This window comes from Colletotrichum gloeosporioides, assembly GCF_011800055.1.
Source record: "Colletotrichum gloeosporioides strain Lc1 chromosome Unknown consensus_54, whole genome shotgun sequence".
NCBI classification, from domain to species: Eukaryota; Fungi; Ascomycota; class Sordariomycetes; order Glomerellales; family Glomerellaceae; genus Colletotrichum; species Colletotrichum gloeosporioides.
The window spans coordinates 851,445-877,701 of NW_025544699.1; the positions used below are offsets into that span (position 1 = coordinate 851,445).

At 54.6% G+C, this 26,257-nt stretch overlaps 8 protein-coding genes across 8 annotated transcripts; 2 read left to right on the plus strand and 6 right to left on the minus strand.

The window, feature by feature from the left end:
* Window positions 1–42: 42 nt before the first annotated feature.
* Window positions 43–440, plus strand: GCG54_00004746 (NADH-ubiquinone oxidoreductase 12 kDa subunit; the record flags this gene model as incomplete). The annotated part of the gene is made up of 2 exons (XM_045404790.1): window positions 43–268; window positions 358–440. The coding sequence occupies 2 exons, from the start codon at window positions 43–45 to the stop codon at window positions 438–440; spliced, it is 309 nt and encodes a 102-aa protein (XP_045262733.1).
* A 549-nt stretch (window positions 441–989) lies between these two features.
* On the plus strand, window positions 990–1,720 carry GCG54_00004747 (54S ribosomal protein L37; the record flags this gene model as incomplete). The annotated part of the gene is made up of 2 exons (XM_045404791.1): window positions 990–1,383; window positions 1,464–1,720. 2 exons carry the CDS (start codon window positions 990–992, stop codon window positions 1,718–1,720), a joined length of 651 nt encoding a protein of 216 aa, XP_045262734.1.
* Window positions 1,721–2,045: 325 nt separating this feature from the next.
* Window positions 2,046–3,518, minus strand: GCG54_00004748 (Transcription initiation factor TFIID subunit 7; the record flags this gene model as incomplete). The annotated part of the gene is made up of 1 exon (XM_045404792.1): window positions 2,046–3,518. The coding sequence occupies one exon, from the start codon at window positions 3,516–3,518 to the stop codon at window positions 2,046–2,048; it is 1,473 nt and encodes a 490-aa protein (XP_045262735.1).
* A 688-nt stretch (window positions 3,519–4,206) lies between these two features.
* On the minus strand, window positions 4,207–5,277 carry GCG54_00004749 (uncharacterized protein; the record flags this gene model as incomplete). Its single annotated transcript, XM_045404793.1, has 2 exons — window positions 4,207–4,667; window positions 4,716–5,277. The coding sequence occupies 2 exons, from the start codon at window positions 5,275–5,277 to the stop codon at window positions 4,207–4,209; spliced, it is 1,023 nt and encodes a 340-aa protein (XP_045262736.1).
* A 680-nt stretch (window positions 5,278–5,957) lies between these two features.
* Window positions 5,958–7,046, minus strand: GCG54_00004750 (uncharacterized protein; the record flags this gene model as incomplete). The annotated part of the gene is made up of 1 exon (XM_045404794.1): window positions 5,958–7,046. One exon carries the CDS (start codon window positions 7,044–7,046, stop codon window positions 5,958–5,960), a length of 1,089 nt encoding a protein of 362 aa, XP_045262737.1.
* A 775-nt stretch (window positions 7,047–7,821) lies between these two features.
* Window positions 7,822–9,544, minus strand: GCG54_00004751 (Eburicol 14-alpha-demethylase; the record flags this gene model as incomplete). The annotated part of the gene is made up of 3 exons (XM_045404795.1): window positions 7,822–8,958; window positions 9,021–9,218; window positions 9,299–9,544. The coding sequence occupies 3 exons, from the start codon at window positions 9,542–9,544 to the stop codon at window positions 7,822–7,824; spliced, it is 1,581 nt and encodes a 526-aa protein (XP_045262738.1).
* A 4,184-nt stretch (window positions 9,545–13,728) lies between these two features.
* GCG54_00004752 (uncharacterized protein) lies at window positions 13,729–15,576 on the minus strand (the record flags this gene model as incomplete). The annotated part of the gene is made up of 1 exon (XM_045404796.1): window positions 13,729–15,576. The coding sequence occupies one exon, from the start codon at window positions 15,574–15,576 to the stop codon at window positions 13,729–13,731; it is 1,848 nt and encodes a 615-aa protein (XP_045262739.1).
* Window positions 15,577–21,320: 5,744 nt separating this feature from the next.
* On the minus strand, window positions 21,321–24,278 carry GCG54_00004753 (Kinesin-related protein 11; the record flags this gene model as incomplete). The annotated part of the gene is made up of 2 exons (XM_045404797.1): window positions 21,321–23,476; window positions 23,528–24,278. 2 exons carry the CDS (start codon window positions 24,276–24,278, stop codon window positions 21,321–21,323), a joined length of 2,907 nt encoding a protein of 968 aa, XP_045262740.1.
* Window positions 24,279–26,257: the final 1,979 nt, after the last annotated feature.

Here is a 26,257-nt window from a genome sequence, read left to right on the forward strand (position 1 = left end):
CTCCGTTCCACCCGAGACGACTCGATCCCACCACCAGCCAAGATGCCGACCCCCGAGTCCGAGATGTTCCTGGCCCAGAAGCCCAAGGTCCCGCCGACGTTCGACGGCGTCGACTACGACGACACCAAGGCGTTCAAGCAGGCACAAGACGCCATCATCCGCGAGCAATGGGTCGGCGCCATGATGTTGCGTCTCGTCGGAGAGGAGTTGGGCAAGTGCTACAAGAAGGAGGGTGTCAACCACTTGGAGAAGTGCGGGCACTTGAGGGGTTAGTCTCATCCGGCGCGAGGGCTTGTTGGACAGCAACAGGCAGACTCAATTCGTTCAGGAGGTCGGACTGCTGACGCATGAATACAGAAAAGTACCTTGAGCTGTTGAAGGAGAAGAAGGTCAAGGGCACACTGTTCCAGCAGCAGAACTACATCACCAAGCAGGCATGAATGAACTTTGTCTAGGCGTGATGGTTAATGAGCGTTCCGATGCGGAATACGGCGTCGCTTTGATAGAGGTTCCCGTTGACAACTGGAAGGGAAACGGAGGATCTGGGCCATTTCAATATCATGGCAATTGGCCGCGTGATGGAGATATTCCTCGCGCTATATGTACAAACGAATCAATCAAGGCTTTTTGAAGTTATGCATTTATCCGACACGGATATCGATTTACAGACGAAAATGTCTGGATCAGTTGCCATTACTCGAGAAGTGGTTCAAAACTTGAAAACGCACTCAATTGATTGTTCAATGGGCTCTCCAAACCCTCGAGGAGTGTATTGCAGCGTGTCTGTAGCTTCGGTGCACCTCACTTGACGTGGGCCTCCGACGCCGGGTGCGCAACAGGCCCGTCCAGCCCGCCCCAGAATTTTTCCACCGCACCCCAAGCTCAAGCTCACGCATCCCGCAACACCACGACTAGGACCCCTCCTCCGTCGACGACCAACACCAGGCGCGCCGTCCCGTCCTGTCGCGTAAACACATCAGAGAACCAGCATGATTTGCAGAACATGTATGCGGCGAGCCACGGCTCTGCCGCGTCTTCAACCCAGCGCCGGCGCCCTCCTCGTCAGACCTTTCTCCCTCTCAGCGCGGACAAGAAACGCTGCCGCCGGCACCTCTGCCGCGCCCGATGCTGCGCCAGCACCCCCCGCCAACCCGGAGGCCCCCCCGAAGCTGTCCAACATCAAAGACGACACCGTTAAGACGCCCGCGAAGCCAGTGTCCTCCTGCCCCGCCGGCACCGTCCTCAACGGCCTGAACTACACGAAGGGCAAGACGGATCCCGTTGCCCTCCCCGATGAGGAGTACCCCGACTGGCTGTGGACGTGCCTCGAGACCAAGAAGGAGACTACAGAGTCTGCGGATGATCTCGCCGCCGAGATGTTCTGTACGTGTGCCCGCCGAGCAGACCTAGGAAACCGCTCGTGTGATCTGGTTCTTTTGCTAACATTCCTATGCGCCCACCAGCCAAATCCAAGAAGCAACGTAAGCTTGCCGCCAAGCGCCAAAAGGCCATCGAAGCCAAGCTTCTCGCCTCCGGTGATACGGAGGCCCTCGCTCCCAAGATCCCCATGCCGCAGCAGTCCATCAACTTGCCTGGAGAAAAGGGCAAGGATGCTGCGCATAACCTGCAAGCCCTGGAGAAGAGAGAAGACCTGCGCAAGGCGATGCGCAAGGAGCGCAAGGCCAAGATCAAGGAGACTAACTACCTCAAGTCTATGTAAACATGGTCTGTGGTGCAGGTGTGGGCATTCACGGGATTGCGGCGGTCGCGGGCTTGGGTCATGTACCATAGAGAGCATGAAAAAAGGTGGTTTGGCTCTTGTAAAATATCTACTGTCGGCATCGCCGGCTCTTATATCATCACTTCAATGACTCAACTAGAGGGGACAGGACGTTACGAAGCACTTTTGCTTTTCAATATTATGCTTATGTGCCTATGATTCTGCTCTAGGCATACATAGCTGTAGAACTGTATGTGACCCACGACAGAGGTCAACCCATTTTGAAGAATGCCCCACGCTATTCCCAGTGCTTCGATAACACCAACTAGTCCTCATCCTCTTCCTCTTCTCCTATTGAGGTCATCTTGAGATGAAGCTCTGCCTTGAGATCCTTGAGACGAGACTCCACGCGGCCACGCAAGATCTTGTTGCTAATTGTAGCCATCTCAGCCTCCTTCTTGCTGATTTCATTCTTGAGTTGTGTAATGTCTTCACGGACGGCCTTGACTTCATCCAGACGGGCTCTGTCGTCGTCGTCATCATCGTCGTCGTCGTCATCGTCCTCATCTTCTTCGCTCACAGCGGATTCCTCTCCATCGCCACTGTCTTGCGCGTTGGCCGCTGGTGTGCCCGTGTTCATTGTCATCGGCGTAGCTGCCTCAAACTGTGTTGCCGGCGTTCCAACCTCTGTTGCTGGTTGATTCATCTCCTCCTCAAAGGCAGCCTCCAGCTCAGCCTCAAGGTCATCGTCGAACAGTTCGCCGTTAGCGTAACCCTCGGCCGGGAAGTAGCCACTGTCGTCTGCCTCGCCATCGGCATCTTGTTCGTCTTCGGAGTACTCCTCGTACGTGGGTTTGTTCTCATCGATGAGTTCGTACTTGGAGGATACAGCAGCCGCGTCGGCCGCTAAAAGTTTCTTAACCTCATTTTCCTTGAGTTCGATCTCCGACCGACTAATGACCTTTGCAAATCTCTGATTGGCAGCGTCGTGCATAGGCGGTGTCAGACCGTGAGGCCATTTGAATCCGGGTTGGATCATCGGCGGTAGCGGTACCTTCCTCGCCTCCTCCTCACTCTTTACTTGTTGAAAGACAAGGAGCATGTGGCAAATGTCGGCCGACTTCATGAAGGTTTTCCTGTCCCAAGACTTCATGCCCTCTGTGATGGTTGGCAACTCCACCATGACCGCCGCGTAATGCTGACCTTTGACAATAACCAAAGCGCGTCGACTTTCGTCGTCGATAAACTTGATGGCAATATCCGCGCCGCCGTCTTTTCGCGCCACACCGACCTTTCCTTCCTCTATACATTTCCTGACATATTCGCAGTGTTCGCCGGGCATCATACGCAATATGAACTGTTCCTCGATGACGGGGTCCTTCTCTTGGTCGCTAGCTTCCGAATCGTAGCCATCGCCGGGGGGATGAACTGGTGGTTTGCCTTTAGCCTTAACCACAATGTGACGGTTGCCTGGAGTCGACACAGTAGGCGTTTTGAGGAGCTTAATCTTCTTCGCAGACCGGCTTAAGCCATCGTCGTCGATCTCGTCTTGTTCACGCTTCTTCGATTCGATGAGCTTGCTCGTTGGCTTCGGTTGACGTCCTGCCTTCGTCTTCACAGGTTTCGGTGTGTCGGTGCTGGCGGGCGTTGGCGGTTGTGAGGGTTTGAGCTTGATCTTCGTTGTCGAGAGAGGAGTCGACACTGACGGCGTCGCGGGCGCCCCGTTCGGTTCGCTGAATGATGCCTTGAGCTTCAACTTGGGTCGCGGCGGCGGCGGTGGAGCGCTTATATCAGGCATATTGAGGAAGATGTAGTAGGGAAAAGCTTGGATATATCGATTTCGGATGCGCTGCGAGATTCACGAGATGTGGCGATGGGTGAAGCTGTCGCGCCAGGAGTGGCAGGCGCCGGTCGGAGCCTCCTTCGTGACTAGGCGGATCGCATTCGGAGGTGGTAGGTAGCGTATGAAGTAGAGTGCCGCGACAAAATACTTGCTAACGATGGCATTTGTCGACCGTGAGAGGCTGTTTGGAATGGAAAACCTGGAGTCGTCGCGGAAAGTTCTCTGGGTCCGGACCTTCCTGTTGGCTTGGAGGTGTGGCGCACCGTCCCTGGTCTTCCAGCTTCAATGGACTGTTGCAGCGCGGGAAAGGTACCTGGGCGAGGTATCTGGGGTACCTAGTGCTGCAGCCTTGCAGGACACGCGTGGTAAGTTTTAGCGTGACAAACACACCATTCGCGCCAAACTCCACTGACAAGGTAGGGGGCGCACTGACGTTCCTCGTCTCTTCGAACCATTTTCCATTCCATGACTTAAGAGACTCTATTCATATCTAGGATAACGATCAAGCCGGGAACTCTGCTACGGAACATCATTTACGTCAGGTCTCCCAATCTCCTAATTTTCGCAAAGCAAATACTCACAGGCCCAAAGCACTTTAATCACCCAGCACCCAGCGAAAAACTTCTCTCCCCATCCTTCAGTTCTAGTCCTCGCCAACTTCAATGGAACTGGCGACTCGCGAGACATCCTCCCAATTCAAAGTACCTCCCACAGCAACAACATGTCGCCAACCGTATTTGCTTTTCTTCCCCTCTCTAAAATAATCCGGCATCATTGTGAGTAATCCCAGTTGGAACTTCTGCGAAATTTCGAAGTCGGATATGTTCTCGATGAACTTGTACACGAATGCTCGCACTGCATTGAAGTTTGTGGATTTCAGCTGCAGATATGCGTCATGGACATCCTTCTGGTGCTGGCGAAACTCTTCCATCCGAGTCTTGGACGCCTTCTCGCGACTGTTGCCGGAGACTGACTGCTTTGGCCTGGTTTTCGATCGAGTTTGCGTCGGCTTCGGGGAGCTAGACCGTGGGTGCCCGCGCGTATCTAAGTCGACCACTGGCGAACGTTCATCCTCTTTTCTTCGCTTGATTGCTACTGCCTCATCTTACAGCGGTCAGCTCATCTGCGAAAACAGATTGCTTGTCGACTCACCTGTCGTGATAGGTCGTTTGAGGTCGCGAACCACAGGCAACGCTGGCGCTGGCGCAGTCTGTTGGCCCGATCTCAGATCTAGGTTCCTTTGAAGATTACGGATGTCGTGTTGCACTGTTTCCGCATTTGCGTTTTGTGTGGCCTTTTGTGTATCAAGTTGGCGCTGCATTGCGTCTAGCCTGGCTTCCAATCGCTCCTCTGACTGGCGGAGCTTCTTCATGAACGCCGATGTCTGACCTTTGAGCTGCTTTTCTAGGGCGCTGAGCTCTGCTTGAAAAGTGGTGCGAAATTCCTCTTTCTCCTTCTCACTGGTGTCGAGCCGTTTCTCGAAGTCCTCTTGCTTCTGGCGCTGCTTCCAGAGCTGATCATAGAGATTGTAGTACAGCAGCGTGTCTGGTACGATCGGACCATTGCCAAGAGCCTGCGTATAATGGTTACCATGATTCCACAGACCCTCTTCTGACCAGATCAACGAAAGATTGGAAGGGACTGCATTTACCGGCGTGGTGGAGGATGTCATGTGGTCCGTTGCCATTGGTCTGGCGGGAAAGGTCACGCTCATTCTGGCTGAATTGTTGAACGAATCTCGGGTTCGCGACGGGAATATACTACAAAGCAGCTTCTGGATAACAAAGATTAAGGGGGCCCGGGCTAGATTGGAAAACAGAAGTCGGAAACGAGTGTGAGAAGAAGCCTATTCAGCAGTAAAAAGACGCGGGGAGGGGATATGGCCGATACCGCGAGCCGGTTTGTGTCGGAAATCAAGCGACGGGTTCTGGCAATGGGAGAGGGGAAGGTGGGAAGGAAGGCAGTCACGTAAGGTACAATGGCAGGTGAGGGGCTCCAAAGCAAGCGCCGGCGCGGGCCAAGGACTGCCTTTTACCTAGGTCATATAAGCACCTTGTTTTGGGAAAGACCTAGAGTCCTTGCCTTTACCCCCCGGCGGCAGGAGTCTCCCCTTAGCACCTTCCTCGGGTGCGGTGACGAGGAAGGAAGCCCCTCTTCAGCAACTCCGTTGACACGCAACTTCTTGGCCTTTCTGAATTGTCATGTTGTATTCACCTCCCATTCAAGGTGTCTAAAGACACAGAAACCGGACGGCTGAGTACCGATCAAAGTATGCATCTTCGACGTGGCCCGGCAACGAAACAATGCAATTGAGCGAATTCCATAAGTTGCAAATTAGGGTAGGATAGTTAGTCGCTTTCCATTACTTCCGTCCAATATACCAGAACGCGCCCTTCAAACGTGTGCTTGCCCATTCGTCCCTGCCCTCGTCCCGTTCAAACTAGCAGCCGGTTCCTTCCCATGTCTCGACGACACCCCCTGTCTTGAGTTCCTTCCCTGCGAGGAGGACTCGCCATCCTCAAGGGTAGTCGATGCTCTGCGGTTGGGATCGGTTCTGTTCCCCTTGACGGCAGTCCACTTGCCCACGCTCGTTCCCTTTTCGCGCTCCTCAGCGATCCATCCCAGAAAGAGCGCCACGTCTTTGGCAACCACACCAAGCACAGCTCTGGCCTGTATCCAAGCAGGCAAGACCCCCTTTGCGTCCGATGCCGTTGCCATGATCCATTCGATTGCGCCCGTTGGCGTCTTCCTCACTCTCTCGACGCTCACATAGGCTGCCATGACGATCCCTTTCTCCTTGACCAGTCCGCCGTAGTCCGCCTTGTCGAGATCTGCCATGGGGATGGACACAACGATGAACTCGTCGGCTTCCCTCGCCTTTGCCGTAATGATCAACTCGGGAAACACGCGGTTCTTCAGCGGCATTCCGAGTTTGTGCTTGATCTCGAATACGCCAACCCTGAAGTCGTCCCACGTCGAGCCGCCCTCTTCAACAGCGATCCCGGCGCAATCCCAGGCCAACGCCTCTCTCGCCTCCATGACATTCGGAGTAAAAGCCTTCTCAGCCTCAACATGGTCGTCCTTGAAGCACTTTACAAACTCCTCCCAAGCCGCAGTCCCCTTCGATGGCCTGTCCTTGTGAATGCTCCTCCGACAAGCCCACGTCTCAGGAGCATCCACGCCATTTGACAGACAGTTCCTCGCCGCCTCCTTTTCGAGTTCTGCGGCGGGGATAACGCGCTCGTACAGCTCAACCTGCGCCGTCGATTCAGGATAGGACTTATTGCCCTTCGCCTTCCACTCACTTGGCCTTGCAGTACCATCCTTGGGCGCAACGGCATCAATGAAAGGGACGGCTTCCTGCAGCACGGCGATGAGAAACGGCGCCAAGTCGGCGGTAGTGGCGCTCGGCGCCGGGAGCTGCTCCGTCCGGAGGCCCCATAGCCGGACCAGGGGCCCCAGGTTCTCGTCCTCCGCACTCATTCCGACTGTCGGCGTTGGGCGTAGATCCTGGATTTTTTTGACGAGTAATGCGACCGCACGTAATTGCTGTCGCAGGGCAGGTGGTAGGGCTGATTTTCGTCACGCGATAACCTCGATATATATCGAGCGACGACGGACGGTTCGGGATGCAATTGACGTTGGATGCGACGTCAAGGGATAAACTCAAAACCCCCCACGCCAGTTGTACGCGGCTGTTCGTAAGGCGATTGCGTGAGTGACGGCTTTGGGTATGAGTGAGCCTAAGGTGTAGGATTGGGATGAGGCGAAGGTTGAGAAGGGGGGATGTCCCGGTCTGAGACGTCGTCCAGACCACCCCGGTTACCGCACTGGCTTTGAAACAAAACGCTATGCCGACCGACCGAACAAGTCCCAGCATGGGGAAGTCGTCAACATCACCATCCGGCTGGGCCCCGCACCCTTGACATGCGCCTGCACGGGGACACAGTACGGCCTGTGACCTTAAACTTCTGATTGACAATATACGTCAAATTCATCAGCGCGGTTACGGTTTGCGCCATGGGGATCGGCAGTTTTTTCTTTCTTTGGTGGGATTGATGGATGTTGTTCGTGATGTCATAACTTCTTTTGTATTAATATTATTCGACAGCGACCATCTTTAGTCTGCCATCTGCGCCGTAGCGCTCTCATGTCTATGTCTTTTTTCTTGTCTCCGGCCATGTGATATAGTCATAATGGCTTACAATATACATTCCCCAAAACCCAAAATCTGACCAAATCCCGCTCCCACAAAAACTTACGCCTCACGCTTCTCCCAGTAAATGTTGGCAGGCTCCAGAGGCCGTGAGAAGAGAGAGGCATAGTCTGTGCCGATGAGCTTGTCGCTGCCGTCGGCGTTGCGGAACTTGAATTCTCTGACGATCATGGCAGTAATGGTCTGCAGCTGCACGTTGGCAAACTGCTCGCCGATGCACCGGTGACGGCCGGCGCCGAAGGGCAGGTAGGGCGATGCGGCACCCTTGCTGACCAGACCGTAACCGTAGTCGACCTTCTCCTCGTCCTCGGCATCCTTGCCGCCAATCTTCGGGGCGTTGGGAGAGTCGGCCTCCCAGCGGTGGGGGTCCCAGACCTCGGGGTTGGGGAAGTAGGCGGGATCGGTTCCAGAGACTCCGGGGGCGGCGAGAAGGGTGTGGCTGGTGGGAATAACGTACTTGGTACCGGGGACGGGCATGGGAGACTTGACGGCGCGCATAATGGAGTGGATAGGAGCGTGCAGGCGGAGGGTCTCCTTGATGATGGCCTGGTTGAGGGGTAGCTTCGCAAGGTCCTCGTACTTCAGGGGAGGCAGATCGGCGCCGAGAACGCGGACTTGCTCCTGGTAGAGCTCCTCCATGATCTGGGGGTACTGAGCGAGACGGAGCATGATCCAGGAGCTAGTGGAAGACGAAGAGTGCTGGCCGGCCATGAGGAGGGCGATCATCATGTGGGCGATCTCGTGATCGGGGACCTTGGTGCCGTTCTTGTAGGTGGAGTTCATAAGGTGGGACATGATGTCAAGACCGTCAGTGCGGCCGTTGTCGCGGCGGTCCTTGATGGTGTCCATGTAGATCTGAGCAACGGTGCGCTGGGCGTGATCGCGCTTCTTGTTCCAGGGGAGAGGCGCCCAGTGCAGGGTGAAATTGATGGGGGTGAAGCCCATATCAAGGTCGTGGTACAGAGCAGCGAGGGTCTCGTCGAACTTGTTGCGGATCTCGGCACCCTGGAGCGCGTGGGAAGCGGTGAAAATGGTGATCTCGGCCATCTTCGGAGGCAGGTTAACAACGCCGGAGTTGGCCTTGAAGTCAGGGTTGCGCTTGAAGTAATTGGAAACCTCGTCGGCGATGATAGGGACGTAGGAACGGAAGGCCTCGGTGGTCAGGGCGATCTTCATGAACTGGAGGGGCGGGAGCTGTCAGCAACAAAGCTTCCGGCGGGAGAGTTTCCGCGGCAATGTACCTTCTTCTGCTCCATGAGCTTGGCGTTGGGGCAGTCGTAGACGACGTCGCGCCCAAAGACAGGAGTGGTCAAGACGGTGTAGATTTCCTCGGCGTTCACATCCTTGAGCTTGCCGTTGAGAATGAAGTCGTTGCCCTGGGGGCCGACGGCGACGGTGGTTCTCTTGCCAAGGAGGACGAAAGTGAAGATATCACCATACTGTCAGGGTGATGCTTGTCAGTACGGGAGGCTTGTTCCGGAAGTTTATTGCGACACTGGGAGTTTTGGGGTGCGCGTACCTTTTCACGGTTGACCTTGAAGAAGGTCGGGGGGTCCATGCCATATGTGATGGTGCTGCCGACGAAGGGGAACCAGTGGAAGACCAGAGGAGGCTCGTTGGCGTTCTTGAAGAGGGCCTGGGACAGGACATTGAGGACGACGGAGAGGACGATGACGGCAAAAAAGCCGACGGTGACCTGCAGACCAGTTCCCAGATTCTGGAACTGGTCCGACAACGGTCCTGCGACCTCCTGCAGGAGACCCATCCTCGAGGGCACGAAAAGGGGTCGCTGGTAGTGTGAAGGGAAGCAAAGAAGAGGGCCAATTGAACGCGGACTGGCGATGTCTTCGAGTTTGACTGCGATCGCAACGTTCTTGACCGGAGGTAGCACACGAGCAGCAGTGGCGCGAGAAAGAGCAGAAGGCGTAGGTTATCGAGAAGGGGGGGCTACAGAGGTGGTTTTAAATTATCACATAGTGAGATTAGATATCTGCCGCGTTTTGTTGGGTCCCACATTTTTGCGCAAGCAACCTGCGCGATGAGCGAGCCAATGCGTGGTCCATATGGGAAAGCTCCCGGCGGTCAAGCGCATCTCGCATATCCATGGAGCCCAGAAGCTGTGACATCTGGCCAGTGACACGGTAGCCACCCGCAACGCATTTTGGGGGCGTCTGTCACAGGGCCCCTAGGCTGTCCCTAGATCGTCTCTAGTGCCTAGAAGGCCTGAGCAGCTCAGTGCACCTGCCAGGAAACAGGTTGCATGGCTTGAATTCTTCTAAAAAAAAAAAAATTTGGCCTACCTTTCCTGCCAGACCTTTGCGGCTTGCCCCTAAGTGCTTTGGAGACTGCTGCTTCAGCTTGCATGTTGCGCCAGAAACTCAGGAGCAAGGGTGTCGGATGGGCCAATGAGTTGGCTCCGGCTACCGACCAATGACGGGCCGTTCGTATTCGTATAAAGAGACCCTCACTGCCTAATCGAGCAGTGGGAGAAGGGAATGATTCGATAGAAGGCCAACACCGAGAACTCTAGAAGCAAGTCTTTCAATGCGATGAAGCCACTTTCGAACTGCCCCCGTCCAGTCGCCAATCGACGCACTTTTCCACCTTTGAAACACTGTTGTCGTCAAGGGCTTCTGGTGTCCTCTGCTTTCGATTCGCTAGAGACTACCCCAGCCGAACCCCGTCCCTGTTGGCGGAAATCTGCGAATCTGCCCGAGGCAGGTACGGATAATACAGCGTCCAGCGGTGGAATCCTGAGGTGGTCTGTGGCCACTCACATGCGCGCAATTGCCAACCTGGAACCCGAATAAGAATCCGAGGGCCAACCTCACCACCATCTCCATCTGCGCCTCACTATCGCACATATCCTGTATTTCCGATGTGACTCCAGCTTTTGCCATGTCTTCAGCTTCGCAAGGTTCTGTCAACGTCAACTCTGTCATTATATCCGTTGTCATCACTTCTTCCAGAGCGTGCGTCCGATATCCAAACTGGACGAGGGGCTGACAGTTGCCCCTCCATTCTTGACACTTGCTGGAGAGACAACGATTAGCTAATCGTTGTTCTTGCGTCAGCCACAACCAAACGTCATCAGACCAAACTCGGGTTACTCATCACGATTGTTCTTCGTGAATCTGTCACTAGTCTAGGATGGAGCTTAAGCTCTTGAGGTTCCTCTGCAGCATGAACCAGGCTCTTACCATTCTCTTTGACATCCCTGCAGCGTCTGGATCACCACATCATTCGCAGGTTCCGACAATATTGTTTGGCCACCTTCAATCGAGAGCACGTAGCCGATATAATGCCCCTGTCGCTACAACGTACTACGCTTTCCAACGTACAACTTATTGGGGACTGACTACATCTCACACTCCTTAGGTAAGATAATGAGCTGCAGCACCTCGGATAGCCCTCAGTCGGCAGTTGCGTTGCGGCAAGTTGGGACTCAAAGGACCCCGAGGGCCACAGAAGCCGAATACGAGGTGCGGGTACAAGCCTGCTGAGGACAACTCGCCAAGCTCACGTAACTCGGGTTCCACGATGGGTATATTGACAATTCGCGTCTACACTTTTGGCTGCTGTCTCCTTTTTTTTTATATGCAGCTGGTGAATCTTTTCCCTTTGGATTGACATCACCTAGCTATTTGTTTCTGACAGAAAGTCAAACAAAGGTCATTTTGGCTAACACACTGTTCTGAAGAGATGTAGCTTACTCGGCTCGGTACAAGTCACGACCTTAGCACAGGCTATTGGGTTGAAATTCATCGCGTGCAACTTCGTAGGTATGCCACAGTCTCTTTTGACTCGCTCGCTTTCTGTGTGGTTTCCTACAGAACTGGGGATTCTCATGTCATAACGGGAGTTTGCGTCTTCTAGCCTGACATGTTGCGTTGAAATGGACTATGGGACTTTCTACCAAAGGGTCTACTATAGAGGAGTGGATGGCAGTCAGCAGCGCTTTCCCTCACATGAAAGTGAGAGACTGCGACTTCCGAATGATCATGATGCCTGCTGTCGAGGCGGGCGGTGATGACAGATTTGAGGACATCAAGTTTGCGCCAACTACTATTTAAACACCTCATTCCTTTTATCTAGCTTCAGTTCGGAGCGCGGCTAGGTTGAACCCGCTGTACTGGGCCATAGGAATTCAATCCAATTCCGTATCCATTTCTCATGTAAGATTGAGTGTGAAGCTGCTTGCTAAATCGTTACCTTTGTCAGAGATCGTATCTTGCTCTCTGGAGCGCACCTGCCAGACTAGGTATGCACTCACAAGAGCCTCACCGGAGGGCACCCCCCAAAAGTCGAACACGACCCGTAAAGACCACACTAGTCATCATTAAAGGAGTACAGAACTAACATTGTGTCTGTTTTGTCGTTTGGAGAGAATTGGATACAAGTGGTGCATTCACTTCGTTCCGTTTACCTCGTGCTATTCCGAGGCTCAGTGGGCTGGCCAGCGTAACCACGGCGAACGCCAGCGACAAAAAGGAGAGGCGAGGAAAGTTAGCTGCAGAATTTCAACAGAGGTCATGTTCTACCTCGGGCTATTTAATACAAGCTCTGCTAGTGCTTCACGTGAAGCAGAGAATAGTATTGATGGCCGAATGGTGTCGACAACAAAGACGAAAAGAACGAGGACCCAAAAAAAAAAGGAATCACCCTTTTCATGGCCCTCGACGTGTTTCGAACGAGCGCCCCCCTCAAACTCAGTTTGCATCTCTAGAGGAGAATTTATTTTAGCTATCTGCTTTTACCAACTGGGCCACTTGGTCCCAGCTAAACTGTTGAAAGACCACGGGACGAAGTTCGGCTAACTAGCTTCGACGCTGGGAAGGAAGCTCACCAGGCAAGAGCTAGAGGTACGTCCATGGTGACTGCCCGCCTGCCGTTGGCTGTGAGAGTTGGGTTGGCTCAGTCGACTACGCACATCGCACATGCTCGCCATCGCCCACAACAAACACACCGCAGGAAACGTGAGGGAAGAGCAACAAGAAAGTCCTTTCCATGTGGCTTATTTCCTCTCTGAGAAATCAGCTCCAGCCGGTTGTATATGTATTTAGTCTCACGGCATTTCATCCGGCACTCTGCGTATGTAGCAAGGCAACCGCTACATGTGTGATGCAACATCGTCTACCCTAAACCGTAGATCATCGACATGATATATATATGACCATGTGCATGATCTGCGAGACCAACGCAATGCAAAACAGATCAATCGTCCGGGGTCTATCTGAGCCTCAGTCTTGACGTGGTAGCAAACAAACGGGTGAGGTCGACGATCCTCCGTATTACGCAGGAAAGGGGCACCTGCCTCCAAGCGAGAAACAACACCAAGCAGCCGGCTGCGCTACATCACCAGCGGGTAGGAACATGCATCCGGGCAGCGTACGATGGTGACAGAACAAATCATTTAGCTGAAGCCCAGACATGCCCCCTCCCCGCGTGATCCAAAACATATGCGGTTCTGGGGTTTGCGCATTAGTTTCTTTCACGGCAGCGAGAAATTGCACACAAGTCTAATTTTACTGTTTCTTTTATTTTGTTTTGCTTGCTAGCTAGCTATTGTCTCGAATGCAGCTGTGCCTCGAACGAACACACACCGCTTCGGTATCGTGGTATAGTGTTATGTTTGTTTTGGTTTTTTTTTGCGTGTAATATGATTAGATGTGGCAGTAACGACCGTCGGCTGTTTCTCTGTTCTCAGCCTCAATGCATGCAAAACGCTACTTCTCGAAGCACGTTTGCAGAGGTATCTCTTGATGAATCCCGGGGACCTTGAAAAACAAAAAACCATGTCGAAGTGTTGTAAAGAAAAAGGAAAATAAAGACCGCATGTGCCTTCGCTTTTGACGCCGTACACCTGGAACCATGCAGATGAAGTAGATGTTGAATGCTGTCCTCATGGCTCGGCTGAGCGAGCCATACATGCCCTCCTGACGAGTCCTCTTAGAAAGTAAGACCAGTCCACCCGTACGGGCCGTCGACATTGATCCAGTTGTGATGTTCCATTGCGCGCTCCCAACCCATCATGACGGCCAGCAGACGGCAGCCCATGGCACTGACGGTGCAGATTACCGTGTCACTAGCATCGGCCAGCACGGCAAGATCCATCAAGTAGGCGCGGCCAACGTAGCTCCGGAGACGGAGCGCTTCGGCCGAGGGGGCTAATTGCTTGTTCTTGGCCGTCGCAGCGTTGGAAGCACTCATGGAGGACAGGCCAAGGTTCCAGAACATGGCGGCGAAGAAGCCGCCCTCCCAGCCGAAAGCCTCATCCTCAAAGTGGTGCATGACGTGCCTGTCGGGGGTGGCCTTGTGGACTTCCTGCTTGGACGCCAGGCGAATCTGCTCCTGTGCGCGCATAGAGCCCTTGAAATCCTCCGCATCGTAAACTGTCGGGTCGTCGGAGGCAAGGACAATGAAGGACTTGCGCTTGGCGAGCTCGTCGTCACCCCCATCGACACCGGTGCCGTTGTGCTTGCCGTCAATGACCTCCTGAGCAGCGTTCGCAATGATCTCCATCGGGATGTAAGTGCCGTGATACTGGTACTCGGTAGGGTGGCAGTCGCCATGTCGGACATGAACGCCGACAACGACGCCGTTGTTCGGGTTGCCGTTGCCAACGGTAGTCTTGTCCCTGATTTCCTTGACACGCTTGCTGACGTACTGAGCGTCGTCCTTATTGAGGTCCCAAAGAGCGCGGTATCCCTCGTGTGCCAGCTCGAACAGCTCCCGCAGCCCCTGCTCATCCTGTGCTCGGAAGTCGGAGTGTGGCTTGCTGATGGATCCCGCCCACATCTCCTTCGCCGTCTCGGATGTGACAACCAAGTGGCGAGCTCTGGGAGGACAGGGAATCATTTCGTGGCGGGGAGGAGGGCGGCAGAGGGGCACAGGAGGCGCTTGGAAGATATCGGTGTACTTGCCGTACGCCCAGCGAGAATCATCGATGAAGAAGGCTCTACCTTGCCTCTTAGCGAGCCCGTAAAATGTCCAGAGCTGCATGATGGTGTGCCCAATGCCGGCGTCTGCAGTCTCCATGATGAAGGTCATGGAGCTTTCGCACACGGGCTTTTCAACCAGCGAGTCCTTGTTCTCCCCAACCAAGTCTCCATCGTGACCTTGACCCTTGCTTGGCCATTTGGCGGCGACGTCCGGGAGAAGACCGGTCTTTTGAGCTTCTGCAACGTCGATAAAGTACGGATCATTGGGGGCATCTTGACTCAAAAGGTTCTGATCAAGGATCTGAGTTCGGTGGCGCATGTCCCTAACGCGCGCGGCAACCTCCTTGCACTTCTTGCACATGTCCCCGTACTCTTTCACTGACAACGGGAAGTCGTAGCTTGGAGGGATTGAAACGGTCCACTTGGATTTGCCACCGTGGTCGGACATGACGATTGGCGTGGGAAAGTCGGGTAGATCGTCTTGTCCAACCATCTCGAAATCATCGTGGGCCGAAAATGGTAGGTTGATGGATGGGACGCCAAAGCTTGTTCGGAATGGGAAAGTCGCAAAGTAGAGCAGCAGCACCGTGAATGCGAGCCAAAATGTGAATCTGAATACACGAGTAGGTCGGGGGTGGATGGGTGACTTCCGGGGTGGCGGGATAAGCGCTGGTAGGCTTGGTGATGGTGGTGGAGAGGAGAAGAGTAGGTGGTTGAAGCTGAAGCGGGAAGAGGTGGCGGATAGAGGCACCTTTTCCCACTTTGAAGAGCCGGTGTGTGAGGCAGACCGTCGGAGGTTCATCCGCGGATCAGACACCGACAGCTTCGATTTGCTGAGGTCTAGAGGGGCTGGCATCTTTGCTCGCATTATATGCAACGGTTGGTGAAGAAATGTTGGTATCTCCAGAAGAAGTAAAAAAGGTCGTAGAGTCGTTCTGGTCGTTTTCGTCCACTAACACGGAACGAACCACTGGGTATCTTGGAAATTTGGGAGCTTCAACGGAATAAAAGAAGCTGAAACTTTTGAGAAGAGAATTTCGAGTGCTTTTGGCGGTTTAGTTAAGGAGCGTCGGTGGGCGTCGAGCCTGGTTGTAGGTCATGGACGGGAGATGGTGGTCTTCCTTCTAGGAAGCGTTCATGATAGTAAACGGTTCCGGTGACAGTCGTACAGAAAGGAAGCCGAGGAGTGCAGGCGGCAATGCGGTGGTCAGCGCGGTGGAAGACGTGCAAAGCAGCTTCTGCGTATCCGTACAGCACGAGACCGAGGCCGGTGGCGCGGTCGGTCGAGGGAGAGGAAGGAATAAAGAAGCTGAAGAAACTGGGGATGGCGGGGGTAAAGTACAGTAGTGGTAAGACTCGGCCGGAAGCTTGCCCTCGTTCTGGATGGACTCTACTTTTTTTTTCTGCTCGTTTGCAGCTCAGGGTTGCAGCTGCAGCAGCTTAAAGGGATCCAGCGGCAACAGAAAAGGAAATGGGCCCTTGTCCGAGATTTGGCAGAAAACGCAGTGAACAGGACCCAAGGGGAAGACCAAAGAGGACGAAAAGTGCGATCAACTGCGTGAAGTAAATGACCGATGGTGGGTCTTGGCGGCGATCATCAAGACCGGGGTCGAGGTTGTTGGAGCAGGTGGGAAGAGAAAGAGTGGGAGGAGACGGTTCCCTGTTGCCTGCGTCTGCGTTGGGATCGCTCCTTCGGCCGGGCTGAAGACGGAAGAAGACCAGAAGACTGGAGATTTTTTTTTTTGGAGACCAGAAACTGGAGAGAGGAGCCTGAAGACTGGTTCACCGAGACGAGACGGCTTTGTATGCCGGGCCGCATGTGATGGTGATGTATGTTGACGCGGTTCGTCTGTCTCGTCCAGTCTGTGGTATATTGTTTACAGCAATGCACCGACCGGCTTACGATTGCGGTGCCTGTTCTCGGCCCTCGTGGTCCCCTTTTTGCTGTCCTGCAAACTCTATCCGATGCCAGGCCAGTGACAGTCAGAATAGAAGGGAGTGCGGTGCTGCAAATCAATTGGGTAGAAGCGAAGGAGGAGATGGGACGAGAGGGCTTGTTCGTCCGGGCTCTCTGACCTTGATACCTGGAATAACGGACGAGACGAGAGAGCACGGGTGGGGGGAAGGGGGGGTGGTGCCGCAGTTTGACCAGCAGCAGAGATGGTGGGGAGACGCGGAAGACGGGAGATGGGTGAACAAGAAGTATCGGCGTCAGAGCTTCCAGTGTGCCAGATCAACCAGTCGTGTCGTGTCTTGTGTCTTGGTGCTTTCGGGTTCGTGTCAAGTCTCGTGCGAAGCTGCAGCGCCAGCGTCCGTGGGATAAAGTGTATGTCAGGCGTTGGATCGTCTCTGGCTGGCTTGACTTGATTGACGTGTTTCGCCTGTCTAAAAGAAACCCACGGGCGTCGGGGCGTTGCGTTTGTAACAAAGGACAAAGCTGCGCTCTTAGCTGAGGGCAGTTGGTGCTATATTGTCTTGGACTCTCCCGCGTACTGTACGCTACTCAGTGCAACTGCAACAGGCAGCGCGCGTTGGACCAACCAACGAAACCGGCAAAAGCGAAACGAGTGCTCGAAATATGACGATGGGCAAGGCGGACCGGACATGGAGCAGAGGGAGCACCAAAACGAGGAACCGAAGCTCCCGCGTGGCGGTGCGGCCGACGACGACTCGTGGGACCGGGACTGGGTTTGCGACAGCGGGAGTGCCGTCCGGCTTGTCGGTCACCTCACTCAACGCAGGGCTTGACGGCCAGCAACCAGGCGTGGATCAGGCTCGTCGGGTTTCCTCGAGCTGGAGAGGGCTTCGTGATCGACCCCCGAGTAGAAACTCTTGGTTCAGGGTTTCCCCTCATCTTCAGCTCCCCTCTCTACTGTCAGCTAACGGCTGGCGTAGCGTTGCGTAGCATTTTGTCCACTGCTGAGGCCCGAAGAAGGAAGAAGCCAGGGAGATCCTCACGGGATCGTCATACCCAAGCCGATCCATTGGTGATGAAGGAAGTCAGAGCCCTGCGCCGGCTCGCTGCCGTCTTTTCCCACTCCCGTCCTCGGTGACGCTTGACTCTCTGAGCCCGAGCAGCCCCAAACCGAGAGAAGCGAGTGTTACCACCAAAGAAGCCCCAATCCAGAGTCATGGATGAGGATGGGCCTCGGGTGGGTGTATCCGCTGTTGCGCCGTTGCAACTTTGCGCCGTTGTGCATACATATGAGCGAGCGGCGTTGGGACCTGGGCAGACAGGCGTTCCTGACATGAGAACCACAATATTGGACCTAGCGAACCGTTGTCAGCTCCGCCGTAGCAAGGCAGACAAAGCGAAGGACAGCCAGAGAGAGGCGGGAAAAAAAACCATTGAGCATCTGCAACACACAGCGAGCGAAGCGGCCAGGGGTCCAGGGCCGGTAGGCGCTGACAGAGGAAGCCCAAAAAGGAAGCCGGTGGTTCAAGGATGATGCCTCTCCCCCACCTCTCGTCGTCGCCAGTCACGATTTAGGACGTTTCAGAATCTCCGGGGGGCCGCTTGGAAGGCAGTCGATGAAGCAGCCACTCACCGTCCTCGCTGCTGGGAAGGAAGCTACCAAATGCAGCAGGGGTTCTCGGAAGAGATCCGCCCCTCACGGCCTCTCGGCCAATCACGACACTTCCCGCCTTGTCCATTGTCCTGCAGGGCCTGACAAAGTGTGCGGTTAGCCTCTTAGTGCGCTCACTGCAGGCCGTCTCTGCGCGGCTGATTGGCTTCATACGTCGCCGCATCTCCATTTGTGGCTTCCCGGACCTCCTCCAGAGATGGGAATCACTTCCCTCTCTGTAAGTGACCCAGTTGTCAACTCATCAATCAACCGCGCCAGTTCCATGTCAAAACGCTCATCACCGAGCCAAAGCGGTCCCGTCGAGAGGGAGAAAAAAAGTCAATCCATCCGCAAAAAGTTAACCAGAGTGCCCGACCGCATTTTTCCCTCTCGTCGAGTCGTCTCCCTTTCGAAAATCCCTCTTGCGATCATCGCGGAGTCGGTCCGTCCGTCGGTCCCCTCGTTGGCCAACGGCGGCGCGTCCGTCTCCCCTCCCTCCGGCAGGGCTCCAGAGGGCGACGATGTCATGATTAGAGAATCCCAATTCAGAAGGCCGCACGTGGACAGCAATATGGGGAATTACAGCCCCTGCCCCGACCCCTTTCTGGGTCCCTTCAATTTAGGTAGGCCGCTGCCGAGACTGAATTTTGACGAGAGCTTTCCTTTCCTGCAGCTTGCATGTGCGGGCAGTAGAGAGAATCTGCTCATAAAAGTACCACATGTGAGCGCGCGGCACGGGATCCGGTCCTAATTCAACTTGGTTTCGTTTGAAAAGATCCGAACGGAAGCGAAGGATTCGGGAAAGGAGAGCAGGACAAGCAGGTGAAGGGGGGGGGGGGCTCAACATCGTGAGACGGGAAGAGAGAGGGGCGGGAAAAATCGATAACAACGTACAATGGTGGCACGACAGGCAAACACCAAGTTTCGACGTCTCCCGCTACAATTGTCGGCCTCACGATGGCGACGCAAGAGTCATGTGCGAGCAGCGAGGCAGGAGAAAAGAGGCCCAAGCTCGTTGGGTCGTCTTTTTGACTTTTTCCCGTTTTCTGCAGATCCCTATTGCAAACGGGGTCCAATACAATTTATTTCGTCATACACGAAATTTTGGCATTGCGATCTGTCGTCGTCCATCGCGCGGCAACCAACGAAACGACTCCTCATCGTCGTCGTCGTCGTCGTCTGCCAGCCTGCGGCCTCCCGTTTTCGCTCGACGCCGGACGGGCATCAGCCAACAAGAACCGAGGCATTATCGCCATTCTCCGTGACAAACGCAATCGCAAACAAGACGCCCAAACGTGAAAATGAAATACCTCTTCCACGGAGGATACACTTCGAGGCCCCCAGCCGCATTCAATGTGTGGGAGGCCTGCTTCGCTGTGAAAATGAAATACTCGGAAGCATGGGACGGGGGGCGGTTCGCATTTCACATTTCATCCGAGGCGTCTCACGAGCATCACAAACTCAAATCACAACTAAACTTGTTTCCCGACACGAGATGCGCGAATAGATCCTCCCATGAACAATCAGCAAGCTCAACCTCCCAATTATCATGATCATCCCAACACGACACGGGGATCAACCAGGGGTAGAAGGGGACCAAATGTGATCTGTCACTGGACCCGGACATCATCACACCAAGCAAATGCGACCCGTGCTGAGGGCACGACCGTGCACAAGCCTTCTCCTGATATCCCGCAAAGAGGGCGCGAAAAGAGAGGATGAGAGCAAGAAGAGGACTCTGGTGCAAACCGTAAGCCACGAAATCCCACGGTCCCCAGCCTGCCCCCTTCCCCTTTGCCATTTCGTCTCACTCACTCGATTCAAATCGACCTCGGCCGCGGGGACTAAAAATAAGCTATATCCCCTTTTGCGACTCCCGAGATCTAACACGGCGGCGCGCACGCCTCGCCCGCCACCACTTGAGACGCAACCTTGGCTCTCACGCTGCCCCCCTAAAAAGGCCGTTCGAACTTCGGCTTAGGCTGTCTCCTCCTCACTTCGTTCCAAACCGCGGTCCTGGGAACGGTCCCAAAGTCTGTTTGTTCCGCCCAAAGCTTCTTTCCTCGCCCTTGAATTATGATTGCCGTCCGTGGTTCAGTTTAGTCAGGTCCAACCGCCGCCACAATCTTGATCTGCACCAGACTGTCATCTCAGAGCATCAGCCCCCTTTTCTCTTGAACTCCCATCACGAACTGGCCCGGGAGAGAGCTGAGTGAGCGGCTGTTCCTTCCGATGCGGTCATGGATTGGTGGTGGGATTCGAACCGAGGGGGTGTGGTGTCTCGTCAGCCGATTCGCGTGCCTCCGAACGGGATCATGGTTACAAACAAACAAAAGTAAGCAAACGACGGGCTGAACACCACTCCATGCCGTGGAAACTATGGGATGCAAGATCCCGAGCTGAAGACTCGGCATATTCCCATCTGGACAACAATTCGTCACTGACCTGGCGACCCGAGTATCCTACGCGTATCCAGCCGTGTAGATCAGAGACACACTTCAAATTGCCGTCAATACAAAGGGAAGCTGCGTGTGATAGATCATAGTCTTCTCTTTTTTCGTCGCTCCTCGTCCCGTAATTAGCTAGCTGACCAGGCCTGCTTTCTGATGTACATGATCCATCACAATCATCTGCCCAATATTAAAAGCCATTGACAGACCTCGTCGCTTTTTCTGCCGCCCGTAAAACTCTTCCGTCCAAATGATAACCTGATCCCGATGCTCCGATGTCGCACGGTTCGATCGTGACAAGAAATTCATCAGTCCTTCCTCCTGCCCATATCAATACGCTAATAAAACAGGCCGATGGGTAAGGCTGGTTCCGAAAAAAAAAGAACGAGGCATAATCCGCCTCTTCAACCATTGACCATGGCGAAAGAAAGTTGTCGGGTATAAGAAGAAAACCAAAATTGAGTCAGTGATAAACCCATCCTGAACGCCTTTCCTTGCCTTCGTGAGGCTCCCTATATGAGGCCCAAAACCACCCCCTCCTCACAACATAAAAGACTTAACCAGCAATGTCCCACAGTGTTTCCTCACGCCTGCACTGCTGATGCCCTGTTGCCATCATCGAATGACGCCGTCTTCCTGAGCGGCTCCATCTTCAGAGAGTTCTCCGGGTGAGTTTCGAGTTTGCGATCACTGGCGACTCGAACACTGCCTCTCACGCCTCTGACAAGGTGACCAGTCTCCACACGGTCCTGGATCATCTCGTCGAGGATCTGATTTACCTCATCAACGCTTTTTGTGCGGGTGCGAGGGTTTGTCAGAGAGTTTGAGCGAGCTGTGAGGGAGTTCGAGCGGCCGGCCAAGGCATTCGAAGGTGCTGGGGGCGGGTTGATCGTTGGTGGTGGGCTGTGCTCGTACAGAGCAGATGTTCGTCCATCCATGGCACCCTCTGCCACCTCTCGAGATCGAGCGGCAGAGCGTAACGCTGCTAGCATGCGATCCTTGTCATCTAGCCGAGCTCTCAGCTCAGCAATTTCGGCGTCCTTCTCTCTCAGCAACGTCGACACACTATGGTCTTCGCCCACCATGATACCCTTGTTAGGAGTAGAGAAGCCAACCGACGTCCTAGATGAGCTGGCCCGTCGTGCCTGCATCAACCTCTTCTCGAGCGTCTGGATGTACCTCGTCTTGTCCGCAAGATCGGCCTGCAAGGCGCGGTTCTGTGCTGTCAACGAGGCACTACCATCACCGTACTCGCCAACACTGTCGTCATCTGTCATTACTCCGCCTCCTTCACCGCTGGACAGCCGCTGGCCTCCGCTCGACCGTCCGCTTGATCGACGGCCGATAGTTGACGATGCCGATGTCATTGATGCGGTTCTCTCGAGTATCGGTCTGCCGCTGACTGAAGTGGCCAATGACGACCGGACGGATGCCATGGACGATCTCGTGTGGATGCCCAAGGCGCTGTAGGACCCGCTCGCGTTGACGCCAATTGATTTGGAACTCAAGATCAGACGGTTAAGGTGATCGATCCGTTCTTTCAATGCTGTACGGGCCAGTTGCATTTCGAGCATTTGCTCTTCATGCCGATGCTCAGCCTCCAATTCCCGGGCCTTCTCTTCCTCAGCGTCGCGTTCCTTTTCTGCCTCGGCGTGTTTCGCGTTTTTCTCCTTGGCTTGCGTGTCCAATTGTTGCCTCAGCTCTAGGATCTCCATGCGATACCGCTCCAGCAAAACTCTGGCGCCGCCGTCACCCCCTGCGCCGAGCGCTTCCTCAGCTTTCTTCGCGTGGCTCACAATGTTGTTCTTCGCTCTTGAGGCGAACTTCAGTGTGTTGATGGTTTCCGAGGTATGGGAGTTGGAGGATGCTGCGCTGCCGGCTGCGCCAATCTGGATCGTGCAGAGGATACTCACCAGAGACCCGCCCGACAAAGCCCCTTGCAGAAGTCTGGTCAGCTTGCTGTCTCGGTATGGCAAGTGCTTCCCATCCTTGTCGGCAGCCTTTCCGTCCTTGTCCTTGTGCTCGGAGAGTTTCGAGATGACGGTGCCCAACGTCAGCAAACTCTTGTTGATATGCGAACCTTCAGTCCGTCGTTCCTTGGACTCGGCAGCCTTTTCGGATCCTGCAAGATCGATCAAGCTAAGAGTCGAGACACGCACGCCCCCGGGCAGCATTCCAGATCTTTTACTGTCGCCACCTCCAGGATTCCCTGGTATCCGCTCTCGGCTCTCCACCACAATCTGGACCACCGCATGACTTCGAGAGCTGCGCGCATTGAATTGGGTACTAGCCGTCCGCCGGGCTTGGTCTCCACGAGCGATCACTCTCAGAAGCTGGGTTGGGCTCTGAACGATTTCCTCCTTCAAAGGGCTGGCGTAGACTCCGCGTTTGCTGTCCTCGCGCAACTTGATTTCTTCTTGCCCACCGTTGGCCCCAGCGCCGGGTCCAGTGGACATGCTGAGGAGGTCGTGGATTTTCTCGTTGTAGATTTCCAGATAGCTGACGCGAAGAAGGAATTCGCGGGACGGTGTTTCCCTGATGTAGGAGAAAATGTCGGTAATCGCAAGCGGAATGACACCAGGCGAAGAGGCTGTTCCTTGCATCGAGAAGGTCTTTCCGGTACCAGTCATACCATATGCAAAAACAGTTCCGTGATAGCCTTCCATTACTCGGCGTACCAAGCGCTTAGCAATACAGTCGTACACGCGGCTGTTGTCGTCGTGTGTCGTGAATACATTATCTTTCAAACACTGTCAGAACCGGCTCTATATATCAAATGAGAGAACCTTACCGTAGAAATAATCACCGCCCTCTTTTCCTCGATACGCAACGAGAGACTTGCGTCCATCAACCATCCACTCGCCCTCTGTCTTGCTGTTTTCATTGCCGCCGGCGTCTGGACGCACTCTTACGCTGACTACAACATTACCTTTGCCGTCCAGCTTAGAGCCTCTTTTGTCACTGAAGGCGTCAGATGAGGACTTGGCCGTTGCTCCATCAATAGGGTCATCATACGTCGTCGCGGAGGTTGAGTAAGAATCCTGTGCTGAGGAGCTCCTGCTTTGAGGCGGTGATGATACACTGATGAGGCCGTCCGACATGCGCACACTTGCGCTTGATATCGATTTCCCCTCGGCATTGTTGTTCAGCAGGCTCGGGGCGCCGTTGCTCAAATGGGAGTAGTTTGACGCGATAGAGCCCTTTGATTTGCGTGTTGAATTCCGCGAGGAGTCAGCACCAAGTGGACTCGGGGGAAGGCTGTTGACGCGATTGTCGCCTCGTGGTGGCTGGGGGAACGAGTTAATGCTCACTGTCTTGCGCAATGTCTTTATTGAAGAATTGCTCATGGCAGAGACCGCACGCGGTTGCGGGAGTGCTGATGTGGGAGCGGGGGTCGTGGGAGGGAGGAATGCCGAAGAGGAAGAAGGGGCGCGAAGACCGCTTTTCGGGTTGGGTGTCGACGGGCTAGATTTTGATGCCGGCGTCGGAAGATTTCCAGTGCTTTTCCTAGTCTTTGGGACTGGGAGAGCTGGTAGAGCCATGGTCGGCGGGCCGTTTGAAGGCCTCGCTGGCCTCGGGAGCGTCGTCGCCATTCCGTACAGAAAACGAGAGTGGGAGCTAGTTGTCCTGCAAAACAACAATAGACCCGAAGTTGGGCGAGACGCCTTCTAGTTTGTCGGAAACAAGCAGGAAGTTGGTCGGTCCATGAACACGGGAGCGTAAAGGGGGGACTGGTCGTCGGGAGGCCGATTACGTCGATAACGAGGGACCTCTTCGCGTGGGTTGAATTCGTCCCAAGGCCGAAAGCGTCGACGGGGGGGCTGGCCTGCGAGTGGCTGGTATCCCGGCACGTTGGACACTTTCGAGAACCAGGGACGTATGAAACGTTATTATGCGTTGAGGGTGTGCTGGGTGACGTGGGAGCTTTTCATCGGATTTCGAGGTTATTGCTGGTAGGTAAACTTGTCAGTGCACCGGGATAATGACAATCATAGCGGCGGGCACGGGAGTCAAGCATGACATGCAGATTGACCAGCGACGAGGGCGATCCCATGAGGCGGGTGGTGGCAGGGAAGGGGGGAGAAAAGCAAACTTACGAGATCCTAGTGGGTGGCTGGTTGAGCGGTATTTCTCGTGTTGTTTGTTTGTGGGCCGAAGAGGATGAGGAGGAGGAAGAGATGCCAACGACGAGACTTTTTGGGGGTTGTCCCTGGATAGGAGCCAGCTCGTGTATGTCTTGCGGAGTATTCCTTGCTGCAGTGCCGAGCCTGTCGCCTCTACGCGGCAGCGGTACTGAGGGAAAACGAAGGTCTGACTCTGGTGGGTTCTTGGTCGAGCTGTATTCCTTGCGCTAGCGGGCGGCGTACAGCGTGGGCTTTCTTTTTCGTCCGGCTTGCGAGCACGGTGCCTCTAGTGCCTCGCGCAGCTAGAGTCGCAGGACTGGGATGGCGACGGGTACTCAGATTGGGCGGCAGGTCGGGGAAACTCAAAAATTGGACGCGGGAGGGAGGGAGGGGGCAGTTTCGTCCAGTGGAAATGTTTCGACGGCAGCGCTGGGCTTGGGATAGACGAGCGCGGATTCGCTGGGAGCCGTGGAGTCTGAGCTTCGAGAAAGCGAGAAACACGTTTGCGTGCGGTATAGAGTTAAAGAGTTGGGGGAGACACGGTATGGAATTCGGCCGGGACGGCTGGGCGGGAATTGAATTTGCGGGAAGTCTGATCCTTGAGATGTGAAAATTTCGGTACGAGGCGATGCGATCCGATGCTTTGTGGAAAGGCAAGATCCGGGTCTCGAGCGACGGGAATGTTTGGGCTTGGCGGAGAGAGCAAGAGTTGCCGACGGAAGCGAAGAATGGGAGAAACGAGCCAGGAAATCCGACGGGCGAGAGAATAGCGTGGCGAAGGTTCTGAATGTCGGCGACTGAGACCGGGAACCGTGTGTGCAAAGACGAAGAAAGATAGATCAAGAGCGTGCGCCTTTCTTGTTTTTTCCAGGCGCGTTTTGAGTATGCGTATGACAGGCGAGATGAAAAGGAGTGTTGGGTTGGCGAAATGGAGAAACTGAGAGAGAATGTGGTGATGAAAAGTGCGTTTCGGTGCGATTAGTGTCGTCGACGGTAAGGCCGCGTAGCGGGAAAAGGGTTGCTTGGTGTCTAAGAGGTGAAGAGCAAAGCTGGGTGGCTGATTATTAGATTCGTCGGGGGAGTTGGAAGCGATATGGGACCCCGACGTTAGGTTCGGGATCGAGGCCTGGGCTGTTCCTTTTCCTATTCCTGTTCCTGTTGGCAGCAGGTCTTTTCCGTGTTAGGCGCGTTGTTGGTTGTTCAGACTTTGGGAGCATGGATGGGGGGAAGCCGAGGAGCAGTAGCAAGTACAAAGTGTGAGGTACGGATAGGTAAGGTAGGTAGGTAAGGTAAGGTACTCCGTAGTGTGGTGCGCATGCCACTCTCCACGTCCCTCTTTCTCTCTCCTCCTCGTCTCCCCAGCGCTGCTCCTTTCCTTTCACGGGACTGGCTGCAGT